Raw genomic sequence first — 17,439 nt, 5'->3', positions numbered from 1 at the left:
TGGCGCACGGGCTTAGTTGCTCCACGGCATGTGGGATCTTCCCGGACCAGGGCTCAAACCCGTGTCTTCTGCATTGGCAGGCAGACTCTTAACCACTGCACCACCAGGGAAGCCCCAAGAGGAGAGTTTTGATGCTATCTTTTTCCAGGGGCCTTAACCACTCCTATGATATTCTAGGATTTATAACACCAGTAAGTTCAGCAATGTGCTTTGAAATTCCAAACTTATCTAAATTTTTTCTTATCAACGAGTTTGGTTCCTGCCAAGGATTCTAAAGCAATTGAGAGTATGGAGGCAGAGGAGATACAAAATATCAAGCTATCAGTTCTCCATAAGATTAATATGAGGTGTCTATAGAATCCAACCCTCCAACCCTAACTCTTGTGAATGCCTTTCAACCAGAGACCCTTGGAACATACCTGGAGTTGAACAAGTTAGATTTATTACTCATTGTGGAGAGGGAAAACACATATCCTGGAAAACCATGGGTTGTTAAAAGGGTGGTAGAGAGAACCTATTACAGTATTTAGGCTTTGGTCAGGTAATTTTGGAGAAGGTCTAGAGAAGTGTACTTTGCTCTAGATTGCTTGCAGGAAGTGGGGCAACTTTATGATTGGGTATCTCAATCATAGGGAGCCCTGACTAGAGTAAGGATAAAACTGTGATTGGTAAAGAAGTAGCAAGTTCTCATTTCAGCCATGAGAGGTCAATGTTTGGTATTTTTGTTGGTTACAGATGACCTTGTTTTTGTCTCATTTTATCATAGATTCAGAGTCTTGTCTGATGTTGATGTCCTGTGAGATTGTTTATGTCCAACAGGAGAACACAGTCCAGCTGTGAGTGTTGGACCAGCTCCTGGATGTCAGGGCTGCGTTTCTCTTTCTCACTCTTTAGTATTCCTCAACCTGACAACATTATTCCTCTTTAAAAGTTCTGATTAATCAAAAATTCATGGGTGTCAAAAGATTACAAATGAGACAACTAATATTTCTATAATTAGCTTATACAATTCTATATAAAAGTGAGGACACTACCATTTGTTTGCTAGTTTATACAGTTTTATTTCATATACTTTTATGTCCTTACATAGTTTTAGTTCAGTGAAATATGCAATTTCTATAAGCATTGTTAAACTGTTGAACACTGAGCCCCACTGCTACTCTCCCAGCTAGTTAGAAGGGCTAGCCCATATGTGGAACCACATTGTCTATATTGTCTCAGTTATCTTTTCTTACTAAATCTTTTCGCTCACCTAAATAGAATTTATCAGTTTTTAGCTAGTTTTTAATTATTTCTGTGAATGTAAATGGAGTGGTACACAGCCTCCAAGTTGTCTTCATTGCAATGCTTTTACAATATTTTAATGAAAAGAACTTAGCAAAATTAAGGTTCATCTGGTCTTCCTTCTTCCATTTACCCCATGAAGGTAAGACATCAGTAACTAGTAAACACCATATTAAATGTACAGGTTAAATTCATTCATGACTGAGCATTTTCTAATGTGATAGGCACCTTGAAGAAACAATGGTAAACAATTCAGAAATGATCACTGCCACCTTCTTTTGGGAAGACAGATGATAAAGAAGAAGAAAACTAGTAACAGTATTTAACAGTAAATAATAATCAAATAATTATTGATTGTCAATGTAATCTGAAGGAAATAAGTTGAAGCAGAAGTATGGAATAATAGTGGGTAGACAGTTGCTTTAGTTAAGATGGTCACAGAAGATCCAAAGAATGAGAAGGAAACAGCCAGGCAAGGCCAGAATAGCAGGTGCAAAGGTGTCTAGTACCTATCTGACCTTACCTCCTACCATTCTCCCTCTCCTTCACCCAAAACCAGGCACACTGGCTTCTTTATTCTTCCTCAGACTAACCGAGCATATTCCTGCTTGGCCCCAAGGTGACTTCAAGGTTCACTTCCTCAGTTCATTCAGATGTCTGTTCAAATGTTACCTAATCTAAGGCCTCTTCTATCACACAATCTAAGTAACCCTCCTCCACTTTTCCTTCTTGGCATTTATCATGACCTGGCAGCGTATATATCAATATTTATTTGTTTAGAATCTGTTTCCCTCCACCAGAATGAAAATTTCCTGAGAGCAGGACTTAGTCTCTTGTTCACTGCTGTATCTCCAGTGTCTAGAGCACTCCTAACACTTAGTAAATATTTGATGAAAAAATAAGTGAGAAAATGGCCTTATAGGTGGGAAGAGCTTGGTAACCTAGGAAACTCTCAGAGGTCAGAGTGGCTGGAGATTGAGTGAGGACAGACTGGAATGAGGTGAGGTTGTAGAAGATGGAGGCTTTGCCTAGTTGTGCAGCTCAGGTTATCGTAAGGAGTTTGGATTTTATGCCAGTGCAATGGGAGGTCATTAAAGGCTTTTGACAGGGGAGTAAGTTGAGGGCTGCTATGACTGCCATGTTGGGAGTGGATTTTAGGGTGACAGGGTGAATTATGTCTGCAGCTATGAGGCTATCATGGTAATCTAGACCTACACTGTCTAATCCATGTTGTCATTTAAATTCAAATTAGTTAAAATGAAATGAAATGTGGTATTAGCCATACTTCAAGTGCTCAATTGCTACATGTAGTGAGTGATTACCATACTGGACAGCACTCATATTAAACTTTACATCATTGCAGAATGTCCTGTTAGTACTGTTTTAGGTAATAGATAATGTTGCCTTGAAAGAGGATGGCAACAAAGGAGTACAAGTGAAGTGGACAGATCTGGAGATAGAACTGATAGGATTTCTTGATGGATTGAATGTGGAATTAAATCTGCAGATCAAGGATGGCTCCTAAGTTAAGTTACGAGGTTTTTGGAGGTGGTGGCATTTACAGAGATGGGAAATACTAGAGGGAGAAATAGATTTGTGGGGAGAGATCTATCCATGTTAAATTTTTTTTAAAGATTTATTTATTGATTGATTGATTGATTGCTATGTTGGGTCTTCGTTTCTGTGCTAGGGCTTTCTCTAGTTGTGGCAAGTGGGGGCCACTCTTCATCGTGGTGCACGGGCCTCTCACTATCGTGGCCTCTCTTGTTGTGGAGCACAGACTCTAGACGCGCAGGCTCAGTAGTTGTGGCTCACGGGCCTAGTTGCTCCTCGGCATGTGGGATCTTCCCAGACCAGGGCTCGAACCCGTGTCCCCTGCATTAGCAGGCAGATTCTCAACCACTGCGCCACCAGGGAATCCCCCATGTTAAATTTTTAATGCCATGATACATCTAGGTTGAGTTAGCAACAGGGAGCTAGAAGTAGAACTCTTAAAGTTTGGGCTTGAGATATAAATTTGAGAGTTGTCAGCTTCTTATAAGTTTCCTTAAGTTATTCATTCTCTGACTTCATCAGTTTCCTCTATCATTCTCATCAGTTTCAAATACATTCTAGTATTACCCATAATTCAAAACAAAACAGAACAAGAAATTTAGCTGTTGCCCCATTTCTCTGCTTCTCCTGACAGCAAAATCTCTCACTTTCTTAGAGGGTGATAGATATAGAAAGTTTATGGGATTAATGGAGAGAAGGTCATGGAGAGAGCAAACAATTACAGCAGGGAAATACTAACGGATTAGGATAGATAGGAAGTGGTGATTTAGAAAGTAGGATGTTTGAAATCAAAATTTCAGAAGTCTCAAATGATTACAGAATTTCAGAGCAGTGTTGGTAAAGAATGATAAGATAAAAGAAATAAGTTCCCTTGTGTGGTCAAATTTAGCACGGAGCTGGCATTCACTAGCTCAGTCTTACAAATTTTCATAGTCAACGTCCAGTCTGTCTGGCTGTTGCTCCTGCAATACTGGCTATTAAATATCATCCTTGGTCAAGCAACAACTTTAAGGAACATTAACAAACTGGAACACATCCACAGAACATAATGACCAGGATGCTGAAGGGTGTGGACACCTGGGCATGTTTATCTTAGAGAAGACAGAAGACAGAAGGATCATAATTTCTTCCCTTCAAATATTTATGGAATTCTCACAGAGACTCTCAGGCCAGGTATGAAACTTGTTCTGCCTAGTAACATCTAATAGTTATTGAATGTTTACCATTATTCAGGCATAGTCTTAAGAAATTTTAACTCTTAATCTTCTTAATAGTCGTATGGAGGTAGGTTACATTATCCTCATTTTAAATATAAGGAAACACAAATATATTGAGTAACTTGCCTCCAGTGACATAACTAGTAAATAGAGAAAGTTGGATTAAAGCCCAAGCACTCTGATTCAAACACTTATATCCTTGGCCACTCCACTAACCATGTGGCCATCATTACACTGATGCCTTTTGATTCAACATGAGCAAGAACGGTCAAGCAATTAGAACTGTTCAAAAAGAGAAAATGCTCATAAGTTCCATGTAATATCTTCAAATCCAGGTTTCATATGTCCAAGGGTATTTTAGAAGGAACTCCGTGTTAGGGGCTTCCCTGGTGGCACAGTGGTTAAGAATCCGCCTGCCAATACAGGGGACACGGGTTCAATCCCTGGTCCGGGGCAGATCCCACATGCCGTGGAGCAACTAAGCCTGTGCACCACAACTACTGAGCCTGCACTCTAGAGCCCGCAAGCCACAACTACTGAAGCCCACACGCCACAACTACTGAAGCCCACGCACCTAGAGCCTGTGCTCCACAACGAGAAGCCATTGCAATGAGAAGCCCGCTTGCCGCAACTAGAGAAAGCCCACACGCAGCAACGAAGACCCAACGCAGCCAAAAATAAATAAAATAAATAAATTTTTAAAAAATTAAAAAAAGGAACTCCACGTTATATGAAAGCTTGAACTAAATTATCACTAAGATTCTATATTTAACCTAGTTCCTTACTTCTCATTCAGCCACCCATCTTAAACCTACACATTTTGTATATGTGTTATCTGTATTTCTATCTAAGCCATTAATAGAAATACTGTACTTGGCAGAACCAAGGATAGAACCATTTTCATACCATTAAGACCTTCCCTTCAGGTTAACATTGTATGGTTATTTAATCAGCTGTGAAACTTCCTAGTCATATAATTATCCACTTACATTTTATATCTGTTCACAGGGACATCATAAGGTAATCTATTAAATGCCTCACTGAAATTGAGATTCATTAAGTTTATCTCATTTCCCCTAGCCACCATCTAATTAACTCTAAAAATTAAATTAGGTTAATTTAATATGGCATGTAAAGGATCACATGCTCGTTGCTTGTGACCACCGATTCCTTCTTCAAGTGTTCAAAACCCATCTGTCTAATAATTTGCTGTAAAATTTTGCTGGTTTATTTTTATTTAACAAACACTTATAATGCTTCATAAATACAACTTCATATTATTCCATGTGAGTATTTTTTCAATCTCCATTATACAGATGAGAAAATTGAGGCAGAGAGATAGGTTAAATAACTTGCCTAGGGCTACATAGCTAATAAATGGCAGAACTAGCCCAAACCAGCAGTTTGGCTATAGAATCTGAGCCTGTAAGGACTAAGCTGCACTACTTCACTGATACAAGACTTTGGAAATCCTCTAGCCTCTTTGTTTTTCTCTGTCTCCTACCCATCCCCCTCTGCCAGCCCCCAATCTCCTTTTTGAAAAACAGAGTAACATTTTCCCATTTCCATTATTTTAAAACTTCCAGAGTGTTAGTTGACTCTATGCAGAATGCCTTTACTTGACATGGTACATCCCAAAAGTTCCCCATCACATCCAATTCACCAAACAGATTCTCTGAGCATAAGAATGATGTAGAGATTAACTGTTGTCCTATTCCCCATCTTTCTCAGATTTCTGAGATAACATTATCTTTAAGACAAATCAGTAGTGTATCATTGTTTTATTTTGAGAGAATTTAAGTTACAGCCTGTACAGATAAATTACAGCAAATGGCCTATCACTATGAGGACCATCTTTGTGACAACTTTTGTGTTTTTGAATTAGGAAAGGATCATCACTAGTCTGTATTTGGGCAGCCTGTGAGTCTTAGTCAGTTTTGGATACTATAACAAAAATGCCATAGTTTGGGTAGCTTAAATAACAAACATTTATTTCTCACAGTTCTGAAGACTAGAAGTCCAAGATTTGGTGTCTGGTGAGGGCTTGCTTCCTGGTTCATAGCCGTCTTCTTGCTATATCCTCACATGGCAAAAAAAAAGTTGGGGAGGGGGGCTAGAGAGCTCTCTGGGGTCTCTTTTATAAGGGTTTATAAGGCTCCACCCTCATGACCAAATCACCTCCCAAAGGCCTCACCTACTACCATCACATTGGGGATTAGGATTTCTACATATGAACTTTGGGAGTATGCAAACTTTTGGTCCATAGTGCTGTTCCATTACTTCTATTTCTCTGTCCATTTATCTTCATCAAAATGCCTCTTTACCTATGTTTATGATCAAAGATTGCCATATAATTGTATATCATTTCCATATCAATTGCTAGCCCAGTCTTTTCCCTTTATCTTTTAAAATCTATACCCTTTTATCGTTTCAATCAAATCATGAATTTCATCCCACAAATCTTGATCTTACATTATTGATAATCATTCCTTTGTCAAGATTTGTTTGGAATTTAATGTCCCCTCTCTCTCTTCTCCCTCTTTTACCTATGTAACTACACAGGAAAAGTATTTTAATTATCGAGTATATCTCACATTGCAGCTCATTTATGTGGCTCCAAGAAAGAATTTGTCTTGATATCCAGTGGTGCTTACCTAACTGTGAATTTTAAGACTGATGAATCTGTGGGAGAAGGAGGTTTTAAACTTATTTTGGAAGATATGACTCAGAAGCAATCACAGAAAAGCACTATTGGGATCCAACTGCCTATTAATGGTAAGAAATTGTTTTAAAACATTTATTAAAGCAGGTACCATATATGCCTTAAAGTAGAACCTGGGGCCCACTGATTTAGGAGTCACTGGTAGTCAGTCACCTTGCTCTAATACTAAAAATAGGATAACTTCATTTCCAACCATTCCTTAAGGCATGAGAATTTGGTGGTTCCGGTAGATCATGTGAGCTAATAAAGTTAATTGGGGTGAGTATGTGTCTATATGTGTGTATGTTATTTTTATTTAAGAAATAATGATAAACATAAAAGTCAGTCAGTTGCTATTTAAAAGATCCACTGGGGCCATTCAAGCTGAAACAAGGGTAGAGTTCAGTGTGTTTCCATGTCTCTGTTAACATATTTTTTATTAAGTAACCACCTCCCCACCCCCATGAAGAGCCCTCAAAAGGAATATTTTAGCTGAACCTATACTACTCTGCATAAAACAGAAACAAATGTGCTGATTTTTATCTACTTATCCTATCTAATTTTAAGCTAGAATTCCATTAGTTGTGCTTAAGACTAAAAAACCTAATGAATCTATTATTAGGAGATTTTCTTGATTGGAGTGTAATTGCAGGAAGAATTTAATCCACGTGAACGCAAAGTTCTTTTTGATGTCGGTCTGTCTTTCCTAGGATAGTGGAACAAATGGGCTCTCCTAAGAGTCCTGGATTTGAGCTGTAGACTACTGAACCACATCATCCTATAGGTGTGATTTTTAATTGTTAAAGGGATGCTCACCTAACTGACCCTTCTTCTGTGTCCATTGCTTTTGTCTTTGATCACTATATCTCTAAACTGACCTTTTATTCTCACAGTAAAAATATTTAGCCTCATTTCTTTTTTTAAGTATTTTAAAGTAAGTTGAATACTAATAAAATATTGCTGTTAGACATGTGTACAAACAGCCCAGAAGTCTGAGTTACCACATATAATGTGGATTACAAATGCAATAAAAAACATGCAGTAATGCAGTAAACCTTAATGCACTAAAAACATGTTTGAGTAAATACCTTTTGTGGGTTTTTTCTCCCTAAAATCTAGGATAATCTTAATTTTGAAGAGTGCATATTTTTTAGGCATATGTATTTAAAAGGAAGAGGGAATCCATATGTTATACATATCTGAAAAGAAATTAGAAATGAGTTTTGACATAAGTATTGAATAAACACAAACCCACTATGCTAGAAACTTTTTGTTTTAAATAGATTTCTAGTGTAAAAAAAATCTCAAGTAAAGAATTCACAAGTGACCATATCTTATCATTCTGAAATTATATGGCTATGGAGATGCTTAATTTTCTTTATATTTAAGTCTCTTGTTATTCCCTGGTAAATTTCTTTATAAATCTGAGAATGGAGTAAACACATTGGTAGAAATTTTCCCTATGCTTTTCCTTTATATAAACATTTTATTTTGAATACATGTAGCATAAAGTATTTTGATGTGTCTAGATACGTTATACTGGGATAACACAAATGATGCCACAGAAAGAACAATCTCCAGTAATTTCATGATTAAGTGCAATTTTTTATTTCTTTTTTAAAAATTGATTTGTGTTCTGATTCATCTAAAGATGTATGTATTAATGCTTTAGTTAACTATTGATTTTTACTCATTTAAAAGCAATGGAAGAAAAGATGAGTCTCATCTCTTGCAAAGAATCCTAGTTTTGAACCTACAAAAGAAATAAATGCCTCCATTCTGAGATTTTAATAGACTTCACAAGTATTGCTATCTGATGTTTTGTTGTTACTTTTCTAAGGGCTAACAGTAGAAAACAATACCAGAAGACAGCCAGCCCCAGACAAATGTGGAATTCCTGTTGTTGACCCATTTCTCATGGAAGGATCTGAGAGGAATACAAACGTGTTGCCAGCCAAGCTTGGGAAGCCCAGGGTGGTTGGTGGCCATGCCGCCCCTGCGATGTCGTGGCCCTGGCTGGTCAGTCTGCAGTACCAAGGACAGCATTACTGTGGAGGTGCTCTGATTGGGAGACAGTGGGTCCTGACAGCGGCACACTGCAACTTCAGGTGTGTGCCCAAGTGGTGCAGGGTTGCGGACAGCAGGGCGGTGAGGAGCTATTTGAGGGTCCACAGTGGGTGCACTCCTTGTGCTCTCCCCATGTCACAAGAAACATTAAGCATCAGCTCCCACGGATACAGTCCCCATCTTGCAAATGAATTAAAGTGTTAGGTTGATGAAACTTTCTGTGCTTCACTAATATACTTACTACTAATAGGTTGAATTTTAAAAGCAGCTTCCTGCTTCTAGGTATAATTTAATTAATAAGTAACTAACAACACCCCCCCCCATCCATAAAAATGAAGGTAATGATGTCTCAACATTTTTGCACCAGTCTCTCAGCATGGTGCCCAGAGCCGAGGGGTTGCTCAAATGTGGCTTCCTTTCCTCCTTGCTCTCCTCTACGGAATGTCTGATGATCATACCCAGTCCTGAAGTAAATGTGTAAAGTTTCAAAGAATTTTAAAGAATGTCCTTTAAAGGAACATTTTTTTTTCTTTGACTTTATCTGAATCTTGGTCTCAATGTAATATGGAAATATCTGAAAACTCCTTCCTCAAAGGAGTCTTAGCTTGACGTTTTTAATATTATCTCCCAGAAGTAGTGAGACAGTTGACAGTGTCATACAATGTCCCATAGCTGAATGAGTAGATATGACATTTTCAGGGTCTCTAAAATTGGCTTTATAATGAAAGTATCTGCTCAAATAACATGCTGAGCAGGAAGCTTCAATGAACCAAAAACTCAATTTCTTTAGCATTCCCCAACTCTTACTTTTGATATAGCTAAATCACAAGAAGGCATCCTTATTAAGGCAGTTTTCAGACTTTCATGTGCTTAAACTTACCTGGGGAGTTTGCTATAAACAGAATCTTAGAATATTAATCCTGAATTTTGATTTGCTGAGTTATGTCTGGGATTCTGCATTTTTAATACACAAGCCAGATTTAATGCATGGGGTCCCTAGACATTTCTTTGAGAAACATCGTATTAGGGAGTAGAGTAACTATCACTTTCAGGATAGTTTCAGTGACCATCACATAAGTACATCATATAATGCATAATGATTATAATACATAAAATCATTATCTTGAGGCATCATGAATCTTACTTGTCAAAAAAATATTGTACTAAATCATTTTATTTGATGTTATGAAGGCAAGAAAGTAGATACTTTAAAAATTTTCTCAAGGATTGAATTAATGAGAAACTCCCATTTTCTAAGAATTCAGGATAATAAGGATATTAATGTGGACTGAAAATTTTAAAGAAAGTTTTGGGGACTAGATTTTGGCAATAATATAATTGGAGTATAGAAGCAAAAAAAATGTTAAAGAATACATTTTTAGTAATTCTGAAAAGTGATGGCCTCATTAAAAGTGGTATCTATTTCCTCACTCCCTTTTCTTATGACAAGTACTGTCACAGACAACTTGGTAATAGGAAGAAGTTACCTGTGGAATACAGGAAATAGAGATTTGATACCAGTGAAAGCTGTATACACTCACCCCAGCTTCACACAATTTCCTCCCAATGATGATCTATGCTTGTTGCATCTGGAAAACCCTGTTGAACTAGGTCAGTACGGATAACTCTTTTCCATATTTTGAACCTTTTATCTTCCATCTTGCTTAGAAGTGCTGTGTGTACTTTTGAAGTTAAATAATTATTTTAAAATTTCCTTACATTCTAAGATGCTTTCTCTAAAAGCTGAAGTATCTGCATAAACATTTTGCTGTTCTGTGTATTTAATTGACAGAGGTCCAGAGAAGATTTCAGAGAAGTATGTTTTTAACTTTGTCCTATATATTCTCCTGAGACTCTTTATGTTCTATGAGGTTATACCAAATACTTAGAACATCAGTTTGAACCACCACATGTTTAATTTTCTGTGCCTTCATAACTTAGTAAAATCTTGGTTTTTAAAAAAATAGTTACTTAAGCCAAAGCTAAGTGAAAGTGAGGCATTGTTAATCCTGGCTCTGTCACAAAGTAGCCATGTGATCTTGGGCATGTTATGTAACTTCTGTGACCTTAGCTTTATCCTTTGTAGAAAGGGAGTGGCAGTAACCCACCTACCTACTTAGCACAGGTGAGCATTCAGTGGGAAGGTGTATTGGGGGGGATGTAACTAAGATCTGTGGATAGTCCCTACTTTCACACCCAAGCCTTTCCATGGCATCACAGGGTTCTGGGACAGTTTTCTTTCTTTGCTCCAATTCTCTCCTCTGTTTCTGCCTATAGACCTCCCTTTTTATGTCGTTTCGTTGCATCCATCCTACAAACCCCCAATCATGGTTCAGTCTACCATTTGCTATTTATTTATTTGTTTGTTTGTTTGTTTATTTGTTTGTTTATTTATTTATGGCTGTGTTGGGTCTTCATTTCTGTGCGAGGGCTTTCTCTAGTTGCCGCAAGCGGGGGCCACTCTTCATCGCAGTGTGCAGGCCTCTCACCATCGCGGCCTCTCTTGTTGCGGAGCACAGGCTCCAGACGCGCAGGCTCAGTAGTTGTGGCTCACGGGCCCAGTTGCTCCGTGGCATGTGGGATCTTCCCAGACCAGGGCTCAAACCCGTGTCCCCTGCATTGGCAGGCAGACTCTCAACCACTGCGCCACCAGGGAAGCCCCTACCATTTGCTTTTTATGCTTTTAAAACTGAGTCAGTGAGAGCATTTAGAACAGTGCTTCTTAACCTTGACTATGCATTATCATCCTCTGAGTTGCTTTAAAAACAAAACAAACAAAACTATCAGCCCAGATGCATTTTGGAACAGTTAATTACAATCTCAGGATTGGAGCTCTGACATCAGTATTTTTTCTCTTCATCCTGCTTCTTAAATTTATTTTTAGTTAAACTTTCAATGCTGAGATAATTGTAGATTCACATGCAGTTATAGGGAATAATACAGAGAAACCAAAGTACTTTTTAACCTGGTTTTCACGAATGGTAACATCTTGCAGGATTTGACATTGATGCAGTTGAGATACAGAACACTTTTGTCACCATAAGGATCATTACTGTTGCCCCTTTATAGCCACACCCGTTTCCTTCCTCCCCATTCCACCCTCCCCACCCAGACTTCTGTCAACCACAAATCTGTTCTGTTTCTATAATTTTGTCAATTCAAGAGTGTTACATAAATGGAATTATATAATATGTAACCTTTTGGGATTGACTTTTTTCGCTGGGCATAACATCCTGGAGCTTCATTTATGTGGTTGCATGTATGAGTAGTGCATTCCTTTTAATAGCTGAGTAGTGTTCACAGTATGAATGTTTAACCACTCATAACGTTTAACCATTCATTTGTTGAAGAATATCTGGGTGGTTTCTAGCTTTTAGATGTTACTAATAAAGCTCCCACAAACATTCGTGTAAAGGTTGTTTCCTTTTTTTTATTTAAATAATGCTGGATTGACTATCCTTATGTGTACATTTTTCCAGGCCTATGATTGCCTTAAGATAAATTTCTCAGAAGCAGAAATGCTGGATTTAGTGCATAACTGTTTTCAAGACTCTTGACATATTTCTAAGTTATAAACACAGCTGGATGTGGAGTACAAGTCAATACATCCCCCTCCTCCATCCTGCCAAATGATGCAATCTGGCAATATCTGTCAAGTTTTAAAGTGTGTGTCTTGTGGTCCAGCAACTCAGTCATCCAGGAATACTGGCACAAATGCACAGATGCATGATCTGGGAAACCTGATGCAGCTTATAAGGGAAAAAATTAAAAGTCTAAATGTTTGCCAATGGGATTTAATAAATCGAGGTACATTCATTATCTGAACACTATATGCTATTAAAAAGAATGATGTAGTAATGATGCCATGTAAATGGCATGATCATAATCTAGTAAGTGAAGAATATCAGAATAAGAAAAATGGCTGATTAAAAAAATATGTTGTTAGTAGGAAAATGTTATTTAGCTCAAGGAAATTTGGGAGAAGATACGATAGAGCAATGATTATCTGTGAAGGCAGAATAACATAAGATTTGGCACACACGTAGAGAGATGAGTAGGAAAAGAATAGACAAGTTACAAACAGTTTGATTTAATTTTATTAAGAGATAGCAGTAAAAATAAAGAACATATCATTGAAATAAGTGGCCTATGATAGCAGATATGCTGACGCATTTAAGTATGTAAAAATCTGGATGAAAATGAAGTTAAACAGCCTGGGAAAAAGGGAAAACAAACACAAGAGCACTGCATTCAGTGTGTGTGTGTGTGAGTGTGTGTGTGTGTGTGTGTGTGTGTGGCATATATACACACAGACACACAAACCCAGAATATTTATATATACACAGATTTTGGTGATAAGAAAAAATGTAAATGTTTAAATGTATAATGTATCAATATATTTTATAATAACCTGTGAAGATAAAATTAGATATAAAAATATTTATTAGCTGTAAAAATACTTTAACAGTTAAATTGCTACATGTTTTTCCCCGTTCTTCATGTAACATAGTTGAAAAAAGAAGACAATTATAGGGACCTCCCTGGTGGTCCAGTGGTAAAGAATCCACCTTACAATGCAGGGGATGAGGGTTCAATCCCTGGTCAGGGAACTAAGATCCCACATGCCGCAGGGCGACCAAGCCAGCGTGCGACAACTACTGAGCTCGCGCACCTCAACTAGAGAGGCTGCGTGCCACAAACTACAGAGCCCATGCACTCTGGAACCCGAGAAAACCCGCACGCCACAACAAAGAGCCCGCGTGCCGCAACTAAGACCCGACACAGCCAAAAATAAATAAAATAAATAAATAATAAATAAAAATCTTAAAAAAAAAAAGACAATTATATTCTTCTCCACTCTCATCTCAAATTCAACAAGGTGATGTCCTGAAGGCACATAGGCAAAAAGACAGATGCACTTTAAAAAATGGTTATGGATGAGAAGCCCCAAATTTCAGTGTAGGGCATGTGCTTCTGTTTTCCTAGGAGGATATGGAAATACCTGGAGCAAAGTGGTAACATGTATATTGGGATGATCCCCTCTGAGTAAATAATAGGTGGAATCTTCTGGAAGACTTATTTATTAAATTACAGGGTTAGAAAGGGTACTGTTAGGTCAAAGTAGGTATTTCTAGAGCCATCACTGAAGAGCAAACAGTATAGACAATGTTAATATGAATCTTATGGACTAACTGATATTTGCATTTTTCTTTCTCATCCTTTTAATTAGGAAAGTTTGTATCTCCAATCTGTTTGCCAGGGAAAGATGATAAAATAAATTTACTTTCCAAATGTATGACTGCTGGATGGGGAATAACTGAACCTCATCGTGAGTATATTTTATTACCCCTTCTAAGATTAGAATCCAAACAAATATATGTGAAGTCTGAGTACACTGTTTACTCATTTTCAATTTTTCTGTATTTTTAATAGGAATGATAGTGGAAAAATTTTTTTCATAATGGACCTAAAGGTGACTGGTTGGGTTTTAGGCCATCATATTCATTAATAGAAGTTCATTGATACTTTAAAAAACTGTGTTGGTAAATATCTAGTGATGTTATTACCTAATAAATATTTGTGTGTTTCACTTATATGTATTTACTCCCAACTGCACTGTGAGTGCACACACTCACACACACATAATTGTTTTCACAACAGTGTAGATGTTGCTATTGTGAAAACCCATACTTGAAGATATATGAGCCTATTCTTAAAGCTGTGAGGCATTTTTCTGAAATGATAGGCTGGTATAAAAGGTAAATGGGTAGATATGATATCACTTATATGTGGACTCTAAAATATGACACAAATGAACTTATTTATGAAACAGAAACAGACTCACAGACATAGAGAACAGACTTGTGGTTGCCAAGGGGGAGGGTTGGAGTGAGAGTTGGGATTAGCAGATGCAAACTATTATATGTAGAATGGATAGACAACAAGGTCCTGTTGTGTAGCACAGGGAACTATATTCAATATCCTGTAATAAACCATAATGGAAAAGAATATGAAAAAAATATACATATGTAATAACTGAATCACTCAACTATACTTCAATTAAAAAAAAAGGTAAATGGCTAGAAAGATTATGTGCAGATATTCTAGTCCATATAAAGATCAAACCCATGACTCTGGTCTCACATACACCCTATTCTGCAAATGAATTAACTACTTACAAATATCCAATAAACTAAAGAGTTATTTAGAACGCAATTTCAGTTGTCAGCTTCCAGTCAGTGTCAGCACTTAACCAGAATGTCTGCTCAGCAGAAGTCAAATCAAAAGAATGAGAATGTCGTGAAACCAATGAATTAAAGTATAGACTTAATATGTAAAAAATGAATTATATTGTTTGCTTTATCAACAACTGATTTGGGTGTAAACTTTGTCTTTTTTTCATAAAGTGATATTTTTATATCTTCTGAGGACTAAAGACAAAAGAACCCACATAAAAAGTTTTTCATTGTTTCTGTTGTATAAGCCACTGTGGAGTGATTCTATTAGTTTTTTAGAAGTCACCTAACAGCATCACTATAGTGCTGAGAGGGGAGAAGGGGTGGGATTTAACCCTTGGAGTCTGTGTATATATAAGGCTATTTTTGTTTTATCCTTTAATATCATTTGCCTATGTGTTTTTATTCCTTTTCTACTAGAAGATGAATTTCCTAAAACGGTGCAGCAGGCAAAGGTACCACTGATTAGTAGTACATCTTGTCGAAGCTACTGGGGACTGGATATTAAAAACACCAATATATGCGGAGGGGCTGCAGGATCATCCTCCTGTATGGTAATGAAGGCCTGCGTTGAGGAGGGCAGGAGTTTTCTTCTCAGTGTGTCTCATGAATGGGTGTTTGCTGACCATAAAAAGGTATAAATGTATGGTAGTTTTAAAATGAAAAGTGAGAGGAGTAAGTACATTGCTAAATTGATGTACTGTGATTGCTAATTTGATATTTTTGTGGATTCTATTCTCAAAAGGAATTACTTGTCCAATTGCTAGGTTGAACTATGTGAAACTGATAACTTTCAACTGTTTTTGATCCACAAAAAAATGATTTCTTGTGGTTCAACTTCATAGCTGAATTGGGTAGCTCAAACTACCTACTTCCAGTAGCACTGAAAATATAAAGATGCTTTCACGTAACTCAAAACCATCATTTAGTCATTTATATTTATTAGATGCTTGAAACTTTCTGCATGGCACAGTCTATTGTCAGCACAAAATGAATTTATGCTAAATGTTTCAGCCTCACCTTGAAAATATAGATTTTGATCTGATTCAGAGATCTGTAACATCAGCCAACAACCTCAGTGGTTGTAGTTCCCTATGCTGTTATGAGCAGAAATCAGAGATGAGAGAGTGACTTACACACTGTCGGATCATCCTCTGCAGTTGGGGGTTAGTGTCAGCCATGAATCATGCAGCCAGGAGAATGAACTTCTCTTTTTGCTGGTTGCAGGGAGATTCTGGAGGACCACTGCAGTGTGCCCAGGATGGGCAGTACAAGCTCATCGGTATTGTGAGCTGGGGCAGCAGTAACTGCCATCCTGCCGCACCAACGGTCTTCACCAGAATTTCTGCTTATAGAGACTGGATCACATCTGTCACTGGAGGAGAAGCATAATCACTGGAAGAGCAGCATGGTGGAACTGTGTTCCTAAGTGGGAAAGGAAATACATGACCGCCTCCCTGAAAAATATGTCTCTTGTCATTGCTAAAAAACTCAATGTCACTTCCCCCAACCCTTGTCATTGAGGAGCTTGGATTTGGTGTGTACATACATTCAATATTAAACATCGGTCACAGAAAGCTAATGTTGGTTCATGCCTCCTGGGAACTTACAATCTTAAATGTCATGAATTTCATGTCTAGTGTACCATGTACTATATGTCAAATTTGAATACCATCATATATACTTTTACTATTTTTTTAATTTGGTTAACATTGGAAGATATGAAGGGAGATGTTATTCACTCCATATAATTCTTTTTTTTTATTTTAAAGATTCTTTTTTTTAAGCTTTTTAAAAAAAATTATTTATTTTATTTACTTATTTTTGGCTGCACTGGGTCTTTGTTGCTGTGCATGGGCTTTCTCTAGTTGCGGCGAGTGGAGGCTACTCTTCGTTGTGGTGCGCGGGCTTCTCATTGCGGTGGCTTCTCTTGTTGAGGAGCACAGGCTCTAGGCACACAGGCTTCAGTAGTTGTGGCACGTGGCTCAGTAGTTGTGGCTCACGGGCTCTAGAGCGCAGGCTCAGTAGTTGTGGCGCACAGGCTTAGTTGCTCCACGGCATGTGGGATCTTCCCGGACCAGGACTCGAACTGATGTCCCCTGCATTGGCAGGCAGATTCTTTTTTTTTTTTAACATCTTTATTGGAGTATAATTGCTTCAAAATGGTGTGTTAGTTTCTGCTTTATAACAAAGTGAATCAGCTATACATATACATATATCCCCATATCTCTTCCCTCTTGCATCTCCCTCCCTCCCACCCTCCCTATCCCACCCCTCTAGGTGGTCACAAAGCACTGAGCTGATTTCCCTGTGCTATGCGGCTGCTTCCCACTAGCTATCGGTTTTACATTTGGTAGTGTATATATGTCCATGCCACTCT

The 17,439-nt window shown here is 37.8% G+C and overlaps 2 protein-coding genes across 2 annotated transcripts in view; both read left to right on the top strand.

Annotated features, from left to right (window-relative positions):
- OVCH1 (ovochymase 1) overlaps positions 1-2,809 on the top strand; it is a 75,792-nt gene extending 72,983 nt beyond the window's left edge. Inside the window, 1 exon segment of the mRNA XM_036865994.1 lies at positions 2,697-2,809. Within this exon segment, the coding sequence (XP_036721889.1) occupies positions 2,697-2,809 (113 nt within the window).
- Positions 2,810-8,757: 5,948 nt separating this feature from the next.
- LOC118902070 (chymotrypsin A-like) lies at positions 8,758-16,451 on the top strand. Its single transcript, XM_036865992.1, has 5 exons — positions 8,758-8,864; positions 10,274-10,434; positions 14,054-14,152; positions 15,480-15,613; positions 16,287-16,451. The coding sequence occupies exons 1-5, from the start codon at positions 8,758-8,760 to the stop codon at positions 16,449-16,451; spliced, it is 666 nt and encodes a 221-aa protein (XP_036721887.1).
- Positions 16,452-17,439: the final 988 nt, after the last annotated feature.

Source organism: Balaenoptera musculus, chromosome 10, assembly GCF_009873245.2.
Source record: "Balaenoptera musculus isolate JJ_BM4_2016_0621 chromosome 10, mBalMus1.pri.v3, whole genome shotgun sequence".
In the NCBI taxonomy this organism is placed as follows: Eukaryota; Metazoa; Chordata; class Mammalia; order Artiodactyla; family Balaenopteridae; genus Balaenoptera; species Balaenoptera musculus.
Note: the sequence above shows the minus strand (reverse complement) of the source record. Positions and strands in the feature narration are given on the sequence as shown.

Excerpts from the sequence above, each read along its gene's own strand:
- LOC118902070 (XM_036865992.1), top strand. The coding sequence starts at position 8,758 with ATGTCGTGGCCCTGGCTGGTCAGTCTGCAGTACCAAGGACAGCATTAC. Across the intron at positions 8,865-10,273 it reads GCGGCACACTGCAACTTCAG|TACTGTCACAGACAACTTGG; the intron begins GTGTGTGCCCAA and ends TCTTATGACAAG. Across the intron at positions 10,435-14,053 it reads GGAAAACCCTGTTGAACTAG|GAAAGTTTGTATCTCCAATC; the intron begins GTCAGTACGGAT and ends CCTTTTAATTAG.